Here is a 25,383-nt window from a genome sequence, read left to right as displayed (position 1 = left end):
ACCCCAAAAGGACTTCACCTGCATTAAGGACCTGTGGCTTGACCAAAAGCTAGATCTCAAACAGGATGTGTTTCTCCATTTCATTCAGGTTCCATTGATTATGTCAGGAACCCTTTTCCCTCTGTGTCAGAAAGGTTTCCAGGAACTGCCAGTATAGCATGGTAGGAACTAGGCAATAACTTAAATATTTTTCATTTTCAGAGCAGAGCATTCCAATTAAAGATCTGTCCAAGCATATCAAACATATCAAACTAGTTCATGGCCCACACTCAAGTGGGGAATTTCAAAATAGCTTTCGAATATTCCCGGGAAAGATGTTAACCTTTGCATTTTCAAGGGTCTTTTCAGACTTGAAAAATCCCAACGTTTACAGTAAGATAACTTAAGTGCAAATCAGGCATGTATTCTATTTTACTTGGATATAAAACATAACTCACCCTGAAGCTGTAAAATGGTTCATGCTCCAGTTTTTCTCTAAACTTAGTCATTTCTCAGTATTCTATCTCCTTGTCCACTTTGCACAGAAATAACAGACCTTGTTTTCACCAATCCTATGTGTGGCACTTATGTAGCGATAAAATACAAGATAATAAATGCAATTGTTTACTAAAAGGTCAAGAACATAGAGAAAGCTTGCCCATGGTTCTGAGTAGGTCCATGTGGCTGAGTCAGAGTTGTTGTTGTTTTTTTTTTCCCTAAAATTGGTATGTTATCTTTTGCTCTCTGAAGGATTTTTTAAAAACTCTTTCATATGGCAGGATTCCCTCCACTGTGAATTATGTGACTATTTAATTCACCTGGTATGGTTGCTGGACTAGAACCTCATCTGATCAAAAGATCGGAGAGATCTTTGATGGTGATAATAAGTGTTTTGTGTGCTTTTGACAGTCCAGAATACATGCTCTGAACCTAACTTGGTGTAGGCAATCATTATCAATTAGATGAAAGTCAACACAAGGCAGATATGCTGAAGAGGTGCTCAGGCTAAGCAGGAGGGTCACAGTAGAGGCTGATAACTCAAGGCAGACACCAGCAGTTTTTGCAACCTTGACTGAGGGTCATGGGATGCTCCAGCTTCTCAGGCACCTTCGACATGATAGCTCAGGGTTGTCTAATGATTCTTACCCCAACCACAGAATTACAAGCCTTAAAGGACCTTCAACAAATTAAGAATAACCCAGGTCCTTTAAAAGAGAGGCATTGTCTCATCCTTTTGGAGTATCTGGGGAAGTTCCCTGGGTCCAGATCCACTGCAAAAGCTTCTTGTTTGAGTTTCAAGTCTGGGTGCTGCTTAACTCACTTGTAAGACCAGAGCAAGCTAGTTTCTTTACTCAGAACTCCATTGTTCAAGAACTTTCTGGAGCAGGAGCAAGGGTCATTGGACTACCATTAACTTCTGTTTAAACCATACTTTGTTTATGTTGAAAGTGGTTTTCCATTTTCAGAGCATTTCTTTTTTTACAAATTGTTATCATTTTAAATTAATACAGTTAACTTCAGAATTGATTTTTATAAATACGTGACAAAAGCTGAATGAAATCATATTTACTGTTCAGCTGAAGGAGACACATTCAATTAGTTCTTTTTCTCAAAAATAGTTTTAAAATATTTACCTCAGAGACCAAAATGTTCTTGTAGTCTTATCAGGTCACCTCATCATTCATAAATATTTCCTCAGCCATTGTCTTTGTTTCTGTCAACTGCCCTAAGTCAAAACTTGAAAACAGCAGTAAAGCTCATACACAGGGACATGCTTGCATTTTACCTATGGTTTGGATTGACTCTTCAGCCTCATGTTAGAAGAGGTTAAATTTCCTCCTCCCTTCTAAGAGACTGAGAGTTCCCCACAGCTTTCTCTGAGAGAGATGTCTGTGTACACACTACATTCTAGGCACTGCTGGGAGCCACCCTGGAAAACTCCATGCAGCCACTTTCCCCAGAGCTGTCACAAGAAGCTTTCACTTGCGTGGGAATGACTTGATCGGTGTCCCTGTTTTTATTTCAAAAACAAGGGAAGCATTTTAATTTCAAAGATTTTTTATGTGCTGCCATGCTTCTAATTTGGTCAGCTCATTTTGAGTTTTTTGATTCTTAGACCCACACTATTGTGACACAAGTCTACTTGTAAACCATCTGGTGCCTATTAGCCAGATAGACTATAGATTATCCAGACAATACAAGTTAATGGGGATTTGGAATTATAGTCCTGAATTATAAGTCTTCTATCTCTAGCATGTGACCTCAAGAGAGATGTGAAAGACAGAAATGATGTGCGTCAGTCAGGGTTCAGCTCGTATCAAGCAGACACACACACACACACACACAGACACCCACACACACTCACCTAGATTAAAGAGACAGCCTATCAGAAGCAGAAGGAACAAATATGGCTGCACCCAGATGAGAGCTATATAATATCAACAATATGACTGTAGAGGGCATCTTTAACATGGCTTAACTGTGATTAAATCTCTGGATTCTTCCATAACGTATGACAAAAACCATGCCTGCAGATAAATGATCATTATTACCTGGATACACCTGAACAGAATACAGAGTGGACTCATAAGGTAATGAATGTAGCATGGCAAGAAGGGTTTGTTCAGAACTTATTTTAACAAGGATGTCTGAAAATTAGATGTATGGTTTCTTGTAAAAGAAACAAAAAATAGAGCTGGCCTGACACATTCATCAGTCTATTTCACCCTCTCGCCCAACTCCGTAGACTCCCTTTCCCCTACAGGGAATATTTGAAAACTGCTCCTGAGTTACACCAGTGGTAGATTAATGCTTTAAAGCCCCTTAGTTGTGTGAAGACGGACTGTTACTCTGAGAGCAGATGATCATCAAATCACTTAGCAACCTTTGGACCTTGATTGGTTAAAGAGAGACAACATTGCCTGAGTGTAAGATTATAAATTGTGGGCTTTGCTGTCTGGGACTCAATAGCACCTAATTTTTCTTGATTAGATACTACAGTCAAATCTTAAGGAAACAAGTTTTCATTAATTCCTATTTTCCCTTAGTGATAGGAGATTTTTGCCTTTAGGGGATCTTATTTGTTTGGTAGTTTCTTTAAAGACATTTAAAAATCATTTGAGGCTGTGTGCTCTCTATTTCCTTGTTAATGGGTCATGAATTTTAACAGAGATGTTTGAATCATGGCTCATTTACCTCTAGATTGTACAAGGGTTAGTGAAGTAAGTGCTTGGAAACCTCATGTGCGTTGTATTCCATGGCAAAATACATAATCCTTTCCAGGCTTTCAATGATGTTGTGTTTCTCATTTAAAGAGTCTTCCTGAGAAGTTTTAATGGCAACTGGGATCACTAGCAAACTATAGCACTTTAAAAAAAATATGTTCCCCATGTGAATCCTCTCCTTTTAAGTCAAGAGAGCCAGTTTCATGGCTAATTATCTTTGTTGACAGTAAATAAGTTGGCGAAAGTGCTAGATTTTATGAAAATGTCTCCAGAGTAGATTCGTACATTGCTCACACATCATCTGCAATGCCAGGTGACCTGTAAAGGGGGGTTGTGGAGGTTAAAAGTGGGAGAGTGGAATTAATTATCAAAACTAATGTGGAAGGAGTTTGAAATTTTGATTCCCACTATCATTTGTTGTTATGTGGATGATTTGGGACCATGAACTGAGAAACTGGATGACTTAATTTTATATATTTCTATCTAGTCTATATTTTTAGATGATTACAGTTAAGATAAACTGGAAGTTTTATGATCTACTTGGATTTGATTTACAAAAAAGCAAATGATTATCTTTTTAGTAATTAATTGATTTTTATCCAAGAATATGGCAAGACAATACCATGTTGTTTTTACATGGCATTGAAACGTATGATGTCTTATACTCAGAAGACTGTTTATGTTCCTTCCGTATAGTTGAATGACTGTTGTATTTCACAGCAATGGACTTTTTCTGAGTACACTGAGCTGTATGTCACTTGTAGGGGGTATCCTATAACTCTCCATCAGTAACGGATCCCACTCTGATTGCGGATGCTCTGGACAAAAAAATTGCAGAATTTGATACTGTGGAAGATCTGCTCAAGTACTTCAATCCAGAGTCATGGCAAGAAGATCTTGAGAATATGTATTTGGACACCCCTCGTTATCGAGGCAGGTCATACCATGACCGGAAGTCAAAAGGTAAGAGACAGAGACTTGTGCATTCTTCATAAAGCAGATAGAAATCTTAACAGTACAAGCTGAGTATCCCTTATCCAAAGTATTTGAAACCAGAAGTCTTTTGGATTTTGGATGCTTTTTGGATTTTGGAATATTTACATTTATACTTACTGGTTCAGTATCCCTAATACAAAAATCTGAACTCCAAAATGTTCCAATGCGCATTCCCTTTGAGAATCATGTTGGTGCTCAAAAAGTTTTGGATTTTGGAGCATTTCATAGTTTAGATTTTTGGACTAGGGACATAACCTGTAATAATGAGTAAGGATTAGCAGTACAATATATTTAACTCACTTAGATCAGGTGGTTACTATCAGTCCATTGTCATGTTTCACAGCACTTTCAAATGAAGTTCTGAGTTTTGCCCAAACTGTGTTTTTTTGTATCAGACTAAGAAGTGTTTGGTCCGGTGAAAGATATATAGGTCATAGTCTGGAGCTGGATGAGATCTTATAAAAATCATTTGAACCAGCTTCTTATTTATTGGCAAGCAAGGCATTATTAGCCCCAATTTTACAGTGGAGAAAGCCAAGTCAGAGGAAGTAAGTAATTTGCCAATGTCTGTGTGGTTAGTTAGCAATGAAGAAGAATGAGGATCCTGGTCTCTTGCCTACAAGAACAGTGCTTGTGTAATTGATAGTTTTGCCTCTCTGATAGGTGTGAAGATTGGTTTAGTCCAGGGATGTCAGTGTTGGCAGGAGAGAACCCTATTAAAGCAACAGCCAAAACTCTGTTGGAAAATTTCAACTCTACCTTCTAGATCTGATATCTACTTGGTGCCTGGGTGGTTTATGTGCTTGAGATATAAATGTCTCAAGGCAGAGAAGAAGGTCTGGAATAGTTTGGAGATGTGTGAGGGCACATATTCAATTAGAAACTTTAGCACCGTACAGTAAGGGGAGAACCGAGAGGAACATTCAGGCAGAGAGAACATCATGAGTTAAAACAATGCTTAAATTAAAAAAATAAATATCCAGGCCTTACATCTGAGTGATATGATCTTAGGATGAGAATGTTTATTGGCATGTAAAACTCAAATTAATAAAGATATGAAATATAGTTGCCTCTTATTGAATAAAACAATTACTTCTAGTCTGTTATGTCCTTGCTTTATTTGATAAGATTTGTTATAATTGAAATGTTCCCTAAAAGGTATTGAAAGACGGTTTGCATTGTAGATGTAAAGGTGTTTCACGAAGATACAGCTTGTTTCCTACACTTTGAAATATTAAGAATACTTTTAAAAGCTGTGAACCTGGGCTGCTTTAGCGCAACCATTTATAACATTTGGGACAAAATGACTAATTAGTTAACTCCTGCCTGGGCCTTCTGCTTATGGCTTAGCTAAGAGGGGGACAAGAAAGTCACTGGTGGCCCTGATGTTATGGAGATACGCCATGTGCAGATCACTATAGCCTTGAATCTCTCCCGGGCTCAGATTGGATTCAATTTAAAGAAAAAATTGCTTTTCTGTAAGACATTGCTGTGTTTGGATCTCTACTAGGTCAACTTAAAAGAAAGTAAAATATGCACATGTTTTGAAAACCCCAGAGGAAATTTTATATAAAAATAATATTGGACAAACGAGCAATAAAATCTGACTCTGTCTTCAGCAATTCAAGGGACAGCCCTTCTTGGCATCTTTTTTCTGGAAATATTAAAGTTTTAAAATCACCTAAATCCATTACTTTTTTCCTGCTAGAAATTGTGTTGAGTTGGAGGCAGGAGGCCTGGATTCAAATTCTAACCCTACCACTTAAAAGTTTTGTGATTTATTTTTTTAGCAGGTACCCTGATCTCAATTTTCTTATTGGCAATGTGTGTGCAATAACACCTACTTCTGGGGACTGCTTCTGGTACCATCAAGAGCACCTGACACTTCATACGTGTTCAAAAATTGGTAGCTAGCTATAGTGACTTAGAATTCTGAAATATGTTTGCATTACTTCCTTGGTGAAGCCTACCTTGTCCCTTGTTCTGTCCCTGTGATGTCTACCCACCCCCTAACTTGGTAAAGTTAGGAGCACTTAAGACACCACCTCACTTTATATGTCCTACTGCTGCACTGTTATTGTACCTTTGTGTTTCCTCTAAGAGGATCTGGGATCCCAGCACCTCCTATGGTTCTCCACTCTGGCTGAATATTTAATAACTGAGGGAGCTTTGAAAACCTTAAGATGCCTAGTCCCACCCCAGATACATTGACTCAGAATCTCAATGGGGTGAGACTGGGATATATATTGATATTATTTATGGTTCCTAGGAGAGTGATCCTTAGAGACAGCCAGTGTCAAGAAGCACTACTTTAGAGATTGTTCATCCTGTATCTGCAGTACTTGCAACGGTCTCTGACATATTTTAGATGCTCAATTAATGTTTGTGGGATTGAATATATTACTAATCCAGTGTTAGCCTATTTCTAAAGTTTATAGAAACCACCCCATAGACTGGAGAGGGCAGCTTTATTAAAAATGTCTTTGGTTACCGAAATAACCTTGCAAGAGCATTCAAGGTGACATACTACTTGATGTTTGTGACAAAGTAAACATCGTCTCTCTCCCCTGCTGGCGTGGGTTCCATTTCTTAATCTCTTGTTTAAAATGGCCCTAAGGCATTTTTGTACCATTTAATTTAACCCTGGCAAGTCACCACTGTCTCTGCTCTTGTATAAATGTGCTGATTTAATTATTTATCATTCCACTGATGCTGAATCACCTGCATGTATCACAGAAACAAGGGAAGTCAGGTTTAATATTTCAGCTGGTATTTTCTGCTTTGATAACTTAAAAATACAAATTCATGGCTTGTATCCCAATGTATGAGGAAGGGAGCAGTGAATAAACAGTGAAAACAGGAAAATAGCTATGGATAATGGAAGTCCATTAGGTGTCAAATAAAACTTTGCCTTTTCAGGATCTCCAAAAAGTCTCCTTCTATCAGTATAATAATTTCTTAATGATGTTGTGCAGAAACAAGCTCGTCATTTATGAATATCTTTTGAGCATCCATTCTTCTGATTTGTCCAGACAGATGGAAAGTGGCATTTTTCATGATTGCAAAGAGCAAGATTCTAAGATGACATTTGAATGTGAATATACAAAACACAGAGTTTTATGAACTCTGAAATAGAATGCAGACACACTGAGTAAGGAACTTATAATGAATCAGAAATATTTAAAATATGAAGGTTTATATTTTACAATTAAATAATGCGTTTTGCTTCTTTTTATTTAGTAGAAGGGAGGTGAGGTGGTAAGTGAGATTTTTGTTCTCTTCAAGAAGAGTTGAAAATGGTGAATGCAAAAGAACAGTAAAAGTTTTGGTGAGGAAAGTGAGAGGGAGGAGACACATAAAATTACCAGGTATTGAAACCAGGATGTCAACGCAATAATGTCTACATTTTTAAAATTCACAAATAATAGATAAGCTCAAACTTGTCTGTAAAAGCTTCTGGACTGAAGATAATATAACAAGTTAATAAATTCAACTTTCAGTTTCCTAGAGGGTAATGGAGAAAAGGGTAGCATATATAATTGAAATCTGTAGATAACTGTAGTTTCAAACCCAATTTTTGCCAGTAGTTTCAGCCTCATGCTTTTAACCTCAAAGCTGCCCAGAAGTTAATTTTTTAAAAATTAATGTTTTAAGTTCAAATTGCATTTACTTTTTATGGTAGATATACTAATGAGTATAGGAAGTGTGCATAAAATTAGTGAAATTATGTGGGTATTCTTTCTGTAAGCTACATAAATACTCCTTAAATTGCTGCATTACCACTGCAGTTTAACTAAAACTAAACTACAATTCATTTAAAACATATGCCTATGAATTTAAGGACAATGTATATTTATTCAAGTTCATAGCATAAAATTCAACATTTCTAAATTAAGAAATGATCAGCTGTGACTGGACATTAATTGAGAGGTGATTTATGAGATAAACAATATAAGTAAGATCTGTTCTTTTTTTTCTTATTCCAGGAGAACTTGGCTTTCTAGAATGATAGTGTGTTTGCCAAAGAAAAATCCAAGACATAATGGCAAGGAGGGAAACCTGTTTTCAAAGCTTGTGTTGTGATTAAAATATGAACAAAATTATTGGGGCATTCCAAATTAATAGTTTTAAACTATTAATTAAAATATATTATTCTCCAAAAAGTAATCATTTTTAGATACACATGCTAAAATTCACATCCACTCCTCTTTTAAAAAGTGTTTTAGACCCGACACAGTGGCTCACTCCTGTGATCCCAACACTTTGGGAGGCCGAGGTAGGCAGATCGCTTGAGCCCAGGAGTGCGAGACCAGCCTGGGCAACATGGTGAGAACCTGTCTCGACAAAAAATACAAAAGTTAGCCATGCGTGAAGCATATGCCTGTAGTTCCAGCTGCTCAGGAGGCTGAGGTGGGAGGATCGCCTGAGCCCGGGTAGTTCAAGGCTACCATGGGCTGTGATTGCACCACTGCACTCCAGCCTGGTCAACAGAGTGAAGACCCTGCTCAAAAAAAAAAAAAAAAAAAAGTATTTTAATATTGAGTGCAGTAAACATCTTGATATTAAATTAGTTCCAAATGATCACATTTGAAATATGTGATTTTTACAGACTCTAAATGGTTAGATGTTACAACCCTGGAACAGTTACCAGCCCATTTCCAAGGATCTAATACCAATTCTATTATTTTCTCTCTGACATTTTGCTCTAAGATCTAAAACATTTGACTCTAATTTGCAAATTATTTACAGGTAAATAACTAGCATAAGAAACTGAGAAATAAATGAAATAAATGTTTTATATCAATATGTTTTCATTTGTTCTGAATTCTCTTAAGTCAGAATACCTTCTGTAAAAAATTTTTATCATTTATTGCTGTTTCTTTGTCATGCCACTGCATGCTAAACAGGACACAAGCTTTGATTTTTCAAAAATGATTTCGAATGTAGGAAATTATTCAGAGAGCATTAACACATGAACATATTTTAGAAACTGAGTGCTTGCAGTTTTCTCTGTCTGCCTATTTGATACCTGGGTTAAGAATTTGCCAAAAGCCTTTCGCCGACACCAATGATGAGTCAGATCAGTCAGTCTTGAGATATCTGTAATTACTTCTCTGTAAATTAAGCAGGTACTGGTGACATCAATAGATAATAGAAATTAATAATAATTTGTGTTGCTTACTAATATTACATTATTGTAATAGTTTCTATTGTTGAAAGATGATTAGCTTCATTGAGTTTCCTGAACCATGTGGTATATTTGGTACCTTTACCAAGTGAAAGTTTTATTTATCAATATTAAAATCGTTTGGCATAAATTTAATAGAAATAAGGCAAAAGAAAGAAGGATGTTGCAGTGGAAAGAGCATGGACTTGAGAGTCAAACTAATTTGTAATAAAACTCTAACTCAAATCCTAAAATCAGTAGCAGTGGCCTTGGAGAAGTCACTTACAGACCCCTGATTCTCTATTTTCTTCTCTTTGTAAAATGGCTCTAATTATAAGCACTTTGCAAATTTGTGTTAGGATTAGGTAATAAAAGAGTATCTAACACCATCAATAAATGACAGCTACTGTTATTATTTGAATTGCTTACAAAACTCTGCACAGAACCAAGATATTTCTATTAATTGCTCTGCTGTCTTCCCTATAAGGCTCTAAGATAAGTAATCTGGAGAGCCTCATAGATAGTATTTGGCAAATATTGTCATATTTAAGTATCTGTATAATCAGTGTACTCATTAAAAGTTTACAAAATTATCTCTAAGTACTAAACTTTTCTGATACTATTTATCCAGAAATTTTCTGACACTATTTTACTTACTGGATGTTTCTTCTGCTAAGCTTTTCTTTTAAAGACTTTTGCCACTGTTTATGACTCATATGATTTGTAAGTATCTAGCTGCCTCACTTACTCTGTTTGCCAGCAAGCATTCATAAAAACCATATTGTTGTTTATCATATTGTGTGTGTCTACGAGGGCACACACATGAAATATTTTAAGAAAATCTCAGCAGTGGGACAACTTTCAGTTATTTTTCCTCCTGGTGCCTGTGCCACCTCTGCTTTTATCCTAGATGCAGTTGTCCATCTTTGTGGTTATCCTAACCCCACCCTCATTATCAAAGTTATTCCCCTCATCTAGGCATGTAATTCAAATGCAAATCAATAGGAAAAATCCATTTGACAGTGGAAAGCCATAGGTAACTTTTAGCGTCTGGATGAACAAATGTGCATTTTCCACTGGAATTACTCTTGTTAAAGAGAAATGTGTGTTCCTTTTGTTGTCTGTGTCAATCTTTTTCTGTGAAGCATTGGAAAATTATTATGGGATTGTTTTCCTTTATGCCCCACTAGACTTAAGGAGACACTACACTGTTCCTAGAGCATATATGCTTGTAGGCACTGCTGGTGCTGAGAGATCCAACTCACTGAGTGTCTTTGCTTGCTGATATAGTTATGCATTGTGTCCCCACCCAAATCTCATCTTGAATTGCAATCCCATAATCCCCATAATCCCCCCATGTCAAGGGAGAAACAAGATGAAGATAATTGAATCATGGGGATGGTTTTCCCCATGCTATTCTTGTGATAGTGAGTCTCACAAGATCTGATGATTTTATAAAGGGCACTTCTCCTACACTTGCACACATGCTCTCCCTCCTGCCACCATGTAAGACGTGCCTTTGCTTCTCCTTCGCCTTCTGCCATGATTGTAAGTTTCCTTAGGCCTCCCAGGCAATGCATAACTGTGAGGCCATTAAGCCTCTTTTCTTTATAAACTACCCAGTCTTGGGTGTTTCTTTATCGAAGTATGAGAAGGGACTAATACACTTGCAAAGGATAGTGTTACGTCTGATGTAATCAAACTGAACACACCTGATCACTGGCTTTTTGTATTTAGTTCAAGGTGGGCATGGCCTTCCATTCCTTACTAATCACCAATTACAGAATCTCAGCTCCTTCTAGTTTTAGGTGCTTCTGATTTAAACTTCCTTCTTTGATCTGTGTTACTCACGTCAATAATAACACGGGCATGCCTACTGAGAGCTAGGATTTAGACCTGTGCTTCAAACACTCAAAACTCATTTAATCTTAACAAATTCCTTGGCAGGAGCTACTGTGGTTCCCGTTTTGCATAGTAAAAGAAAAAAATTCAGAAAGTTTCTGTGAAAGCTAGAAAATAGAGAATCATGACATGAACTTGGCCTTGTTGGCTGCAAAGCTCATGCTGTGAGCAACTCAATGGTGTTTAAAGCTCAGGGATTCATAGTCTAGTAAATGAGAAAAAGAAATTTTAAGACCTTCATCTCCTAACTTGTTTTTTTAAAAATTTTTCATTTCATAGATATACTTTATACATCACCCCAGGTCATGAATTCCCAGGGTTCAGAGAATTGCTTTATAATGGTGTCACTGCTTTCATGGCTAATTCAATGCCTTCCAGATATTCATTCAGTCATCCATTGATTTTCCAGTACATATGTGCTGAATGTCTACTTACGTCCAGTGGCTTTAGGCAAGTCACTTAAGTCCTCTGCAACTCAGTTTCTACATCCATCCAATGGGAATTGTAATATCTAAGATGAGGGTTTGCTATGAGAATTAAATGAAATTTGATTTTGTGAAAGCATCTCACAAAGTGCTGGATACATAGTAGTTGCTCAGTAAATTTGCATTCACTCATTGCTTCACAGTGCTTCTAAACCTTGAAAATCAGGAATTGTCTGATTAAGAATCTTTTACTGTGATTTAGGTTAATTTGTGTAAAAACAAGTGGTAAATGTTTTTATTCTTTAGATGTTAAACCCACATGTGGAGTCACAAAATTCAGTGTCTTTCATAATTTTAAGTTAAAGTATCCTGATAGTCCCTCATTAAAACTTATAAAATAATAGTTCTTTCCAGATTTATTTGCACTTCTGCATTGGGATTGAAATGTGAAAACAGTTTTCATAATTATGTGCTGATTTATAGAAGAGGGTATCTGAAAATGACAGTGAGGTTGTAATATTCATAAGGATGAAGACTCCTCCTGGTGAATTTATGAACCTTGAGAAAGGCTGAGAGCCCCTGGTTGCTTAGTACAAAAATAATACAATTATTCCTATAGTCCCCTCACCTCCCACCCCATCCCAAAGCATCATAAACCTAGTGCTGCAACATTAAAGGGAAATGTTTAGCACTTTTCATAACAGATTATGGCACTGTCTCCCATTTGACAAAGGCAATGTTCCTTACCACCTTGATGTTTGCATCTGAGAACCAGTCTTCTCAAGACCACGCTCTACCATGTGTGCCACTCCTTCTATATTTCACGGATCTTAGTGCCAGTCATCTCATGCATCATGGTTCATCCTTGGCAGAGCTGGTTCTAAATCCTAGTTTCTTAATTCTAACCTAACACTTTTGCACTACACCACATCCTAGACTAGCCTTGAGATAAGATCCAAACATTCAACATATAAAGTATTAATAATACTCTATGCATTCCTGAAAGATAGTTGGAATTGTTTTGCCTTTATGATACAAAATTAAACTGAAAAAATCCATGGTTTATCTGATTCATTCAGGTAGTAATTATTGAGTGTCTATTTCTTGCAAAGGGAATCTGGCACAAAGACGATGTTGTGCTTCCTTCAGCAGCACCTTGCTCCTAATCGTTGAAGTCAAATGGTTTTAGAAGTGAGCTTGAATGAGCTGCATTTAGTCCTTACACTAGGGACAAAGTCCTAGAAGAGAAGGGATAAAAAGATGATTAGCTCTCTATCTCCAATAACTTTTTTAGTTCAATAGAAGAGAAGCACCTGAATATAGATGCTTCTTAACTTTTGATGGTTTTACATCCCAATAAACACATTGTAAGTGGAAAATATAGTTAAGTCAAAACCACATTTAATACACATAGCCTACTGAACTTCATAGCTAAGCCTAGCCTACCTTAAACATGTTCAGAACACATATATCAGCCTACAATTGGTCAATATTATCTAACATAAAGCCTATTTTATAATAGAGTTTTAATAGCTTGTATAACTTATTGAATACTCTACTGAAAGTGAAAAACAGAATGGTTTTATGGGTGCTCACCATTAACATGCACAGCTGAAAGCACCATCAAAAAGTAAAAAAAAAAAAAAAAACCATGTTGAACCATTGTAAGTTGGACTATCTGTAAAGAAAACAAAGCAAGGTCTATGAAGTAAATGCTATAATAGAGGGCAGAAAAAGTGTGGTGAGTACATAGAGAAGGGGTCATAGGAGATGTAGAGTGAATATGCCTTTTGACTTGAGCTCTAGAAGATTAAAATAATATAGCAAGCTGAGATGCCAGAGAAAGCAAAACAGAAGAACAAGAGCATGGTTTTCAAAAACATCACGGCCCTACTTTGAGTGCTCATTCTCTCGTGCCATCACCATGTGGTAAATATGCACTAGTATGTAGGCTGCTGCCGCATGCCTGCTAAGAGTTTATAAAGAACTTTAGCATTATAAAGGCTAGACCTTGTAACAACAACAATAAAATGATTGCTGGTGCCAACATGGCGAAACCCCATCTCTAATGAAAATACAAAAATTAGCTGGACATGTGGCACACACCTGTAGTCCCAGCTACTCAGAAGGCTGAGGCAGGAGAATTGCTTCAACTCGGGAGGCGGAAGTTATGGTGGGCTGAGATCATGCCACTGCACTCCAGCCTGGGCAACAGAGCTAGACTCGGTCTCAAAAAAAAAAAAAAAAGAAAAGAAAAAGAAAAAGATGACTGGCTATCTTCAAAGATATGCAGCAGTTTAATTGGATTCTCTGACAATCTGTGGATGATCAAGAGAAAAAAGCATGTGATGCATCTGTCAGAATAAAGATTGATGAATGGCCAGCACAGTGAAAGCCAACTGATAACTTAATGTTTAGAGACTGACTCAAGGAAACCATCCTCTTGTTGACCAAAACAAGCAGTAAATTATTGTGCATGTGGAGAACAAAGGTGCTTTCCCATGTTCAAAGTGAGGAGATTATTTTGTTTCACAATGAATTTTTGTATTCACAAAAACAGACTTACCTTTACATACCTTGATTTTGACCCAGAAAGGCACATTTTGGACTTCTGTCTGCCAGAACATGTAACTTGTATAAAATAGTAAATACGTTTCACTTTAATAAGGAATAGATTTTTAAATGTTTATCTTAAGCTGATCACCACCCATGTTGTGCTTGCCAAGTATGTGAAATATTATATTGGTTTTATCTGTCCTACAGAAACTAGAATCTCTAGGATCCTGGCATTTGTTCCTACTGAGGACAAATCATTGCTATCAATCCATTCAGCTCCTAGATGAGGCAAGAAAGGTTTCAAGGAGAAATGAGGACAAAATGAAGAGTGCGCATTGGCCAAAGTCCACTCGGTTCAGATAAAAGGACGAAATGTTATATAACAATACCAAAGACAAAAGTAGACTCTGAATAGCTGCCTGGTTTATTAGTCAGAACTGAATAGATGGATGAGGATACACAGGAGCTCATGCCTGGGTATGTGTATTGTTGACATTGTGAAAATGACAGGTTAGTGCCTATGGGTGCACCTAGGAAGCCAGGTCATTTACACAGCAAGGTCCTCTGGTGGGAAGACTTCAACATGGCTTGTGGAAGCTGCTCTCTGAACCCTCCTTCAAATCTTCACACTGGGCTCATATGTACAAGAGGCATGAAGGGGCCTGGATTCAAACTCTGGCTCTACCACTGACTGGTTGTATGGCTGTGGACAAGTTTTTTTTTTTTTATCTTAACTTTTCAAAGGCTCAGTTTCCTCAACTGCAAAAGTAAGAGTAATGATTATATGTAATTCATAGCATTTATGAGTATTTCATGCACTCATGAACACAGTACTTAGTAGTCTAGATGGCCAGGATCAAAAAGAACAGGTTGACTCTCCTTCCTCCCACACCTAATATTAGAAACTATAAAAGGGTGTGCATTCACATCCCCATTCTAGAGCTCAGATTCCAGCATTCTTATTACATCTCAAAGCACCTCTGTGATTAGGCTGCACCTAGAGGCAGGGGCTGCAGAAGGAAAAGTGCTCCCCTGTGCACTGTGCAGCACCCCACACTTGAACAGCATGTCCAGAGGAAGTCTTTGAGGACAGGGGAGCCTTCTTAGCCTTTCCAGAAAACTGCCTTGTGAGGCCCAAAAAACTTAACTGATGTCAAAGAGCCTTGATAAAGCAAGACTAAAATTCAAAATGACAGAAAAAGAGGGATTATTCCATGATGTAGACTGGGATGAAATAAGGGACGCTAGTTGAAATTAGTGGGCCCTTGAATTAAATTTGGAGCACCCTTGCTCCTCTGAAATGTTCAGCTATGGAGACTGATGCAGGAATGGAAGGGGCAGCCCCTCTCTCTGGGTTGACACCACTTGGCCTGTCTCCCTCCCAGAAGTCTCACTCCAGAATCTCCTTCTAACCCAAGCACCAGAAACCTTAATTGCTGCTCAGCGTCTGTCTGGCTCCTTGCTCTGCTGCACTGACTTATCAGTCTTCTTTGACTGAAAACTCAATATCCCCTGCAGAAAGTCTGCAATCACGCTTTGAAGTTATTTGCATCCAGTCAGAACAACCTTTCAGTTCTAGTTCTAAACTGAGTGCCTCGGTGGTTTCAATCACCTGATACGTAGGGCAGGTGGATTCTACAGCAGTCACACTGGGCCACAGTTCTTAGTGACATTAGTGAACTGATGCATAAAACTGACAGAATTGTGAATCTCCTCATGGTGAGTAAGAAATGGAAGTAGCCAGTGCTAGTCAAAGAGTTATACAATGTGAGGAGTTTGGTTTCAAACAGAATGAGGTTTACATGCCTTCTCCTGGTTTGTGGAGGGCACTTTGGAGTTTATTGGAATTCCCATAGGGAAGGCATGCTGTACTTTGTCTTGAGTGTCTTCTGAAGATAAGGATGTGGCCATTCACCACCCAACCCCGGTTCAACATCAGACAGGAAAGTCCAATACAGCCCTCATAACATTGGTCTTCTTCCTTCAACTAATGGCTTACTGACCATCCCTCTATTCTGCTTAAAGTGACAGAGACTGTGGAGCAAAAGGGAGAAAGGCTTCAATTCCAGTTTTACCATTTACTGTTAACTCTTAGCAAGTAATACTCACTTCAAATGGGGGGGGGGGGAACAACTAAATGTAGTCATTATCCGTAAGGTTATGACATAGTTTAGCAGAGGGCTGAACTAAAGCAGAGACTCAGTGCTGCTGCTTGCGTCCTGTCCCACTCTGCCTTCTCACACATCACAATCCCTTCCTGCTAATTGTACCTCTTTAGTCCTCCGTGTTAGACAAATATCTTCCCATTATCACAAGCAGCAGATTTGGCCCTCTGCATCAGCCCTGTCCACAAGCCCAGGAATGCACAGGCCAGCATCAGTATTTATCTCAAGGTGACACTTGTAATGGATGATTGCTGCACTTCTTAATCCATTTATGTAATCCTTTCTGCTTTGCTTGCAGTTATTTTCGGGGCTTTAGCAGCAATGAAATGGTTCCTTTCCCAAGACAGAGTTCATTCAATTTAAATCTGGATTGATTATAGCTAAAGTTATGACATGTCTTTACAAAGGAAGAAAAAAACAGCAATAAATTATGCACAGTGATTATTTGGCATTTATTTAGTTCCCACAGTATCCTGGGCTCAGCATATGACAATTGGGGATAAATCCCTGCCCTTGAGAATCAAAGCACAGTTGTGGATATAAAAAGACAAACAGGGATGCGGTTAGTGGACTCATGGTCCACACTTGTTCCTGCAATTTTCCTTAGATGCATTCTACTGACACTGTTCTTGACTTTTGACCTCTACTCCCTAAGGCTTTTTTTTCTTCCTTCTCCTTAAGCAGTTTTGGTTTAAGCCTAAGACATTTACCAGGGCTAGAGTTTAGAATGAACATGGTGATATCTGCCTAACATTCATGGGATTCCTTCTGTGGTGGCCTGGTGCACACAAGGGCGTGCATTGGGAAATGGTGGTGGGTCCTGTGCAGACAAAAGTACTTGCTTCTAACTGTGTTCTTGTGAGAAGATACTCATGTATGTATGCACCAATAAGAGGATTTGGCTGCCAAATGGATGGATAATTGGATGGACTTTGAGAACACGAAATCAAATCTAATTTATGTAACACAATAATACAAATTGAATTCAAGTAAATATTTATGACTTCGCTTTGAAAATATTGTGGTGCTTTTAGTTCATAGAAGTCCCACTGACCATATCCCTTGATAATCATTTATATAGAGCAATGTCCAAAGAAGAAAAATAAAGAGGGAGAAAGATGTAGTAGATTTTTAAATTTTGTCCATTTGACTTTAAAGGAAAAGAATGTGAGAGGGGGAGATTCAAATGAATCAAGATTAATAAGAATAGCTGGCATTGAGTGCCAGGCACGTTACATTCAATTCTTCAAATGATTACATGTTATAGAAGAGGAAGCGGAAGTTCAGAGCCATTAAATAACTTTCCAACTAAAAGGAAACATAGCCATGATGTAATTGAAGGCAGTTGTAACTTTACTGCGGCTCCCAAGCACTTAACCACTATGCTATACTGCCATCTAGGACCCATTGCACAAATATGCACCATATTCACAAAAAAAAAAAAATCATTTTCTCTAACATGTTGATTAACTTCGAAGTTAAAAATAAAATTAAAACCCTTTTCTTTATTACATTTATGTGTGAAATTTCACTGCCAGGTAAATATAATACAATTGTTGTCCCTAATGTGTCCTAGATATAATTTAAACTATATTTAAGTGATGGCTTAGAGTCAGGATTTATTTAGAATGAAGAAGCAATTTATTTTGTCTTTTTGAAGATAAAGGCAATTATTTTAATTTGCCAAATGTTTCATTTTCTTTCCTCTGAACTTTTTTTGCATAAAGAAGATGCAAGAAAATTTGAACCAAGACATGAATTTTAGCCAAGGTTTTTGTTTTGTTTTGTTTTGTTGTTGTTGTTATTTTCAAAGGGTAGATGGGATCAAGAGAGAAATTAGGTCTTTTACTTTAGGTTCCCAGTAATTGAGAGCCTGAGGATGGATTTAATCCCAGGATTAAGGTTGTCCTCACAGAATCTTCCCACTCTATTCCCCAAAACACATGCTGAGCAATTGTGCTTACTGTTGTGTTTGCTTACACAGTGCGTGTATTTGTTTACAGTTGACCTGGATAGGCTCAATGATGATGCCAAGCGTTACAGTTGCACTCCCAGGAATTACTCGGTCAATATAAGAGAAGAGCTGAAGCTGGCCAACGTGGTCTTCTTTCCGCGTTGCCTCCTCGTGCAGCGCTGTGGAGGAAACTGTGGCTGTGGAACTGTCAACTGGAGGTCCTGCACATGCAGTTCAGGGAAAACCGTGAAAAAGTATCATGAGGTATGTCATTCTTAGATTTCTTGTTGCAATGCTTAATCTATAGGATTCAGGAAGACAGGGCCATTGCATACAGTTGTTCAGATTGTTCACTGCACAAGGGCACCCAGCCAGGGTTTGATTAGGAGCAGAAATTCTACCCACACTAGGTTTGCCAAGCCAAGTGCCCTGATGACAGGTTAATCCTATCCTGACGAAGGCACTGTTTTTTCTAATTTGAACAATACACCATGTGGATCAACATCAACCTTGTTAGAATATATAATCAAATATGTGATATAGTAATTTCAGAGCTTGACCTCTTTGCAGAAAGACAGAAAAAAAAAAGAAATATGATGTTATTCATTTACAGGATATGACTGCACAATCTAATAAGCAAAACGTTAATTCAATTATATCATTTAATAAATTTGGCACAATAAAGATAGCAAAATATAAATTGTCAAAGATCTTTTTATTTTCTAAATATGAAGTATGTTTCAACTGGAAATGCTGAGTTTATTCTAACTAACTATTATTAAGTGCTACTCAGGGAATCAGCTCTTGGATTATGCAAAAATAGAAAAAGAAAAGTAAAAGAATATAGGAGGAACAAAAACTTAAAGAGCGCAATAACCTTAATAATAGTAATAATGGCATTTATTGCTTGACAAAAACTATTGTAAGTAATCATTAGCTCATTTAGCACCCCATCGGCAATATTGTAAAAATGTTGCTACTTTTATTCTTTTTTTATAGGTGAGTAAACTGAGCCCTAGGAGGATCAGTAAGTTGGCCAGCATGGCCTGGTCAGTAAATCACAGAGCCAGGACTCCAACTCCAGTCCACTGCTTCCAGGGTCTATGATTTTTCTTATCACTGGTAATATATAGCACTTTATTGAGCATAAAAGATAGGCCGGGTGCAGTGGCTCACGTCTGTAATCCTAGCACTTTGCTAGGCCGAGGTGGGTGGATCACCTGAGGTCAGGAGTTCAAGAACAGCGTGGCCGACATGGCAAAACCCCGTCTCTACTAAAAATACAAAAATTAGCCAGGCATGGTGGCAGGCACCTGTAATCCCAGCTACTCAGGAGGCTGAGGCGGGAGAATCACTTGAACCCAGGAGGTGGAGGTTGCAATGACCTGAGATCGCGCCATTGCACTCCAGCCTGGGTAAGAGAAACTCCAGCTCAAAAAAAAAAAATTATATTAGAGAGAGAGAGAGAGAGACAGAGTAGACTGAAGAGGAGTTAGAGCTGTTCCGTGACATAGGCAGCAGCTCTAATTACTTTATTATTGTGGAAACATGTGCAAGTCACTAAAGTTTAGACTCAGTTTTCACATATGTGAAATGAGACTGAGAAATTAATATATCAGATAACCCCTTCCAGAGTTGCTCTGAGGGTCAAATAAAATAATGCATATGAAATATATTTTGTAAGATGTTAAACATCATGCAGAAATATGTTTTAAAATATAAACTAAAATATGAAGCAAACATTATTGTTAGGAATTACTGTTTGAGTTGCTCTCCATCAGTGTCAACAGCAATCCCATTACTGGGTATATACCCAAAGGATTATAGATCATTCTGCTATAAAGACACATGCATACATATGTTTATTGCAGCACTATTCACAATAGCAAAGACTTGGAACCAACCCAAATGCTCATCAATGATAGACTGGATAAAGAAAGTGTGGCACATATACACCATGGAATACTTTGCAGCCATAAAAAAGGATGAGTTCATGTCCTTTGCAAAGACACGGATGAAGCTGGAAACCATCATTCTCAGCAAACTAACACAGGAACAGAAAACCAACCACTACATGTTCTCACCCATAAGTGAGAGTTGAACACAGGGACACAGGGAAGGGAACATCACACACCCGGGGCTGTCGGTGGGTTGGGGGTAGGGGGAGGGATAGCATTAGGAGAAATACCTAATGTAGGCGATGGGTTAAAGGGTGAATAAAACCACCATGGCACGTGTATACCTACGTAACAAACCTGCACGTTCTGCACAAGTATCCCACAACTTAAAGTATAATAATAATTTTAAAAAGTGTCCACCACAACAAAGGAATAGATAGTTCTCTCTAAACAAAATCTCCAGCTTTGTAAAACTGTTTTTTGGAGGCTTTTGTGGTGGTGGTGTTGTTTTGGTTTTGATTTTTATTCTGAAAACAACACAAAAGTCATAATAAGTTAGGAGGTAACTTCTGGATTAAGCAAAAATGAGTATGTAGTAATTGATATTTTCAACTTAGAAAATGTAGGAAATTGTTCCACCATGACCATACTTACTTCAGACAGGGAAACATTATTTTAGACATACATGGAACATATTTTCTTAGTCATAAGAATTGCTTACTCCACCCTACTGTTTTCAAAGGAAAAAAAATGTTCTCATATCTAGAGAATGCTATCATCTATGTTCATTGTGTTTTATTTTTGTATGAACTGATGAACTCTAGATTGGATGTCGTCCTTCACTTCTAAGAACCTGAATTTTATAACCGTTAATCATACCCCAAGGATAAATGCAGAATGCAGTAATCAGGTTATAGTTAAAATAATCTAGGAAGTGACAAGGTCTCTACCTAGTAGTAACTGTGAGGAAGAACATTCGAGGTCAGGGCTCTGATGTATTTGTGGAGTGCTTTATTTTTATCTTGACTCTATGCTCAGATAGAATTTTTAGCGTGATTTAAAAAATTACTTATTGTGGGAACAGCAGAGTGAACCATAGACCCCCAAAGACCCTTGCCTCCCAGCCAGTTAGTTCTGAAGAACACTGAAGGCCTGGCTACCCTCCTCCTCTTAGTTCCTTTCTTGTCTCTCCACACAATAATCATTACTTGCAAATTTCTGTTCTCAGTTAATGTGTAGAGGGGAAAACTCTTGATCTCTTTGTTCAGTCACATGAGTGGGTTTGAAACATTGGCATCCTTTGAAACTGTATCTAAAGCATCTCTTTAAGACATGTGTCCTAATATTTTTACTTCTAGAACTCTGCAAAGCTCTATAAAATCACTCTGCCAAGTGCTGGACAAAAGGAAAAATAAACATCCATCACCAGCCAGTAACTGCTTACCTGGAACAAACACTCCTGTCATATGCCCCTGAGACTCCTGAAATACCTTTGAGATGTGTCACAATTATCACTGTCAAGTGCCCTGTGGGAAATAGCAAAAGGGTTATTCCATTTCCAGAAGTAGGGGTTGCTTGAGCCTAGTCTCATTAGGGAAAAATTCTAGTCCTTTATTCTGAGTTCTGTGTGTGTATTCTTACCTCTGAGAAATGAGAAACCAGTTTCCCCAGCTCATGGTTGCAACTGATGAGATGTGAAATGAGTTTCTGTGAAAGATGAGCACCCTTAAGGGGGTAATGAGACCTTGTCACATAACAGGCTTGTGTGATTCTCCACAAATATTTCAGTGCTCAACCTTAAGGAATTTAAATCTGGGAAACTGGAAGCTTCTAACGAAGCTAATATCGTTGCTTTTTTCACAGGTCATATTAGTTCTCCTGTAGGGTTTTGAGCAGTTTTCACTGTGCAGTAAAATGTGACTATCTTTATTATTTCTTCCTCTCAAAAGTTTGTAGGTACCCTGTTGAAGTATTTTTCCTCTTAACAATCATTCTATGCTTCTTGGAATGTACTAGATATAGAGTCGGAAAAATACCTTTTCTTCTACCCTTCCTAGGTTCATGGCTTAGGCCACTCTAACAAAAGACAGAAGAACAAAGGAAAAGCGTACTCATTTATTGAATATGTTTTACATGACACAGAGGCCTTGGTAAGGAAGTAAAGACCCAAAAAAGCGGTTCAACCTGATAATTTTTTACAGTAAGTCTGATAAAGTGTGGATAGTTGTGGAGAAATATGATAGGGCAGAGTATGATCTAATGGTAATAAACTGGAGAAAATTAGCAAGGCCTGTTTGTTCAGATTCTTCGTTCTACCTTTGTCTTTGGAGATAAGAATTCTTAGGCCAGGAGCAGTGGCTCATGCCTGTAATCTCAGCACTTTGAGAGGCCAAGGTGGGATGATCCCTTGAGGCTATGAGTTCAAGATCAACCAGGTCAACATAGCGAGACCCCCATCTCTATGAAAAAATAATAAATAAATAATAAATAAAAAAATGAATTATTTTTAAGTAGCCAAGTGTGGAGGATGTGTCTGTGGTCTGAGCTACTTGGGAGGCTGAGGCAGGAGAATTGCTTGAGCCCAGGAGTTCAAGGTTGCAGCAAATCATGATCATGCAACTGCACTCTAGCCTGGGTGACAGAGTAAGACCACATCTCAAGCAAAATGGCGGGGGGGAGTTCTTCTTTCTTCTGGGTATAACAGGGGCACACCCCTCACATGAGGGTCTTATGACTTGCTACATAGGAAGGTCAGAAAATCCTAGGTTTTATGACCTCCTTCAGGATGGAGGGTGAGGGGAAGGTCAGAGTGATCTTTCTGCTTTTCTTGTTTTTTCAAATTCCTTCAGCTTAACGCATTTGGGAGTACAGTGTCCTGAAGCCCATCATAGGATATAAAAGATAATTTGGGTAGTGATTTTTGTTAAAGGGAGGATTCCAGAAAAACATATTGTGTAGACAATTGGAAGAAACTATTATTTCAGTTCTCTTCTCTTGATAGTGTATAATGAAGGAACAGGATATTCCCTTAAAGTATAGTGACCTATTAAATTATCACTCACAGTTTCTCATGATTTGGTGCCCTGGCTGTATCCATTTAGTCAACAGCCAAAAACATAGGAAGCACCAGAGAAGTAAAGATAGATGTTAATTTCCTCTGTTCTTCCTGTCATAATTTTGTCAGGATGCTTGACATAACCACCTGGACTGTCTAATAGATCTTCCTGTAGTGATAGGAATAACCTATATTTGCAGTGTTCCATATGGTAGTCACTAGCAACATGTGGCTACTGGGCACTTGAAATGTGTGTAGCACGAATAGAAACTAAATTTTTAATTTTATTTAGTTTTAACGAATTGAAATTTAAATCACCACACAAGGCCGTGACTACCTTGTTCAATGGCACAAGCCTGGACCTATCTCTGATTCTGGCACATTTATATCATCTAGAATCATTTATACATCTGGACAAAATGGAAAAAAAATGACTTCTTCTTGTTTTAAGGTAGAATTTTGTATTAAACATTTGCATTTTATCACAGTTTAAGAGTTAGGAGATGTGTTAATAAATTGGTACAGATTATCCTCAACTTAATGATGGTTAGATTTAGATTTTTTTTTTTTACTTTTCAGTGGGTTTATGGAGGGTATTAATGCATTTTCAACTTAAAATATTTTTAACCTCCAATGGGTTTATCAGGATATAGCCCCATCATAAGTCAACTAGCATCTGTATTTATACATGAAACATGAGGTTAGAGTAATACACTGTTGACCTTCAGATTTGAGGTAAAAGAATAGTACTTTGTTTTTACATGTTTGAAACATCTGTTATTGAAAAAAAGAGTACCTAAATTTTCAAATTGAGACCAAAGAAACAGAAAACAAATTTTGCGCAAGGAGTTTTCATTCTCTAGCAATAGGGAGGGAGTTTTTGGGTCATGGTTATACCTAACCATAACAAAAGTCAAGAAAATCTCTTTTCTATTATTTTTTTGGAAACCTCATAGCTAGAACGTGTGGAGTCTCTCTGCCTCTTGTCCTTTCTCCACCTTTGAGTGAAGCCTCATGGTCTGTGGTGTTTTCCTACCAAGAGAGGGCAATAGAGCAGAAAACTTCCAGGACTAGAAAAGATGCGGGTTCTGGTTCCAGCTTTGCCACATGGAAGGGCAACTGAGGACCAGCCACTTAAAACTTCCCAGGGCCTCAGGTTTCCTCACTTAATCCCCATAATAACCTACAATTTTGAGTTCCCAGGCAAACCTGAAATTACATCATATTCATTATCTGTTGTTACACTTTATCCTGCCCCCGAAATCTTACTGAAATTGTGTAAGTAATAAAAACAAATTGGTGGTTGAAATGCTAGGTAAATGCAAAAAGAATAAAGATATGATCCGGAACAGTAAATGTTTATAGACTGCTTATAAAAAAGTTAATTCACTCATCTGGACAATGGCAATGATAACACCTGTGCTTCTTACCACCTGGGGATACTGGGTGAATGAAGGCATCTGAAGACTATAAAGTACAAGATAGATGTGGGTGGAATTAGATGAGAGCCTGGTCTGGCTTTCTCAATTCTGATTACATTTCTTCCCTGATGACTCACTTACAAGTTAGTGAACTCCTTGTGTAAGTATTACAAACTGCACACCCTCTCCCTTCTCAATCTAGCTTCACATCAGGCCTTCCTGCCAAAGCGGCAAACTTGCCACATGGGGCAAGGTACTCCCCAAGCAGACAAGGCCCATCTGTGTCATGAATGATACCCAATGCTAATGCCATGCTCTGAAATTTAGTGCCCAGCCAGGCTTTCCATTATGTTTTCTGCAATGGATAGGCTGAACATGCAGTCAATAATCCTCTAAGGTGCTGTCAAAATCATTTAACTATTTAGTTCTGTAAAGTTAAAACTGCAACTGAGTACACCTCATAGTAACCCTAGAGTCTCATAGAAAGCATCTATTTGAAGTAAATATGCACAGATGTCATGATTGCATTTTCAAAATTCATGAGCATGTTATAAACCCCCACTATAACCCAGCTTTTTGTCACCTTCAAGCTTAACTTCTTAGTATAACAGTGTTGAGCTGTTTGTCATTTATGTCTTTTT

General features: G+C 37.9%; 1 protein-coding gene across 4 annotated transcripts in view; it reads left to right on the top strand.

Moving 5' to 3' along the window:
- The window catches only part of PDGFD (platelet derived growth factor D), a 255,724-nt gene that overhangs the window by 212,387 nt on the left and 17,954 nt on the right, over window positions 1–25,383 (top strand). For all 4 annotated transcript variants that reach the window (XR_008656728.2, XR_010119695.1, XM_055272933.2 and 1 more), the window contains exons 5-6: window positions 3,968–4,166; window positions 18,418–18,632. Coding sequence is in view for 2 of the 4 variants with exons in the window: in XM_055272933.2 (XP_055128908.1) it covers window positions 3,968–4,166; window positions 18,418–18,632 (414 nt within the window). In the remaining 2 variants the exon portion in view is untranslated. The remainder of the gene's footprint in view (window positions 1–3,967; window positions 4,167–18,417; window positions 18,633–25,383) is intronic.

The sequence above is a fragment of the Symphalangus syndactylus genome, chromosome 3 (genome assembly GCF_028878055.3).
Source record: "Symphalangus syndactylus isolate Jambi chromosome 3, NHGRI_mSymSyn1-v2.1_pri, whole genome shotgun sequence".
Lineage (NCBI taxonomy): Eukaryota > Metazoa > Chordata > Mammalia > Primates > Hylobatidae > Symphalangus > Symphalangus syndactylus.
Note: the sequence above shows the minus strand (reverse complement) of the source record. Positions and strands in the feature narration are given on the sequence as shown.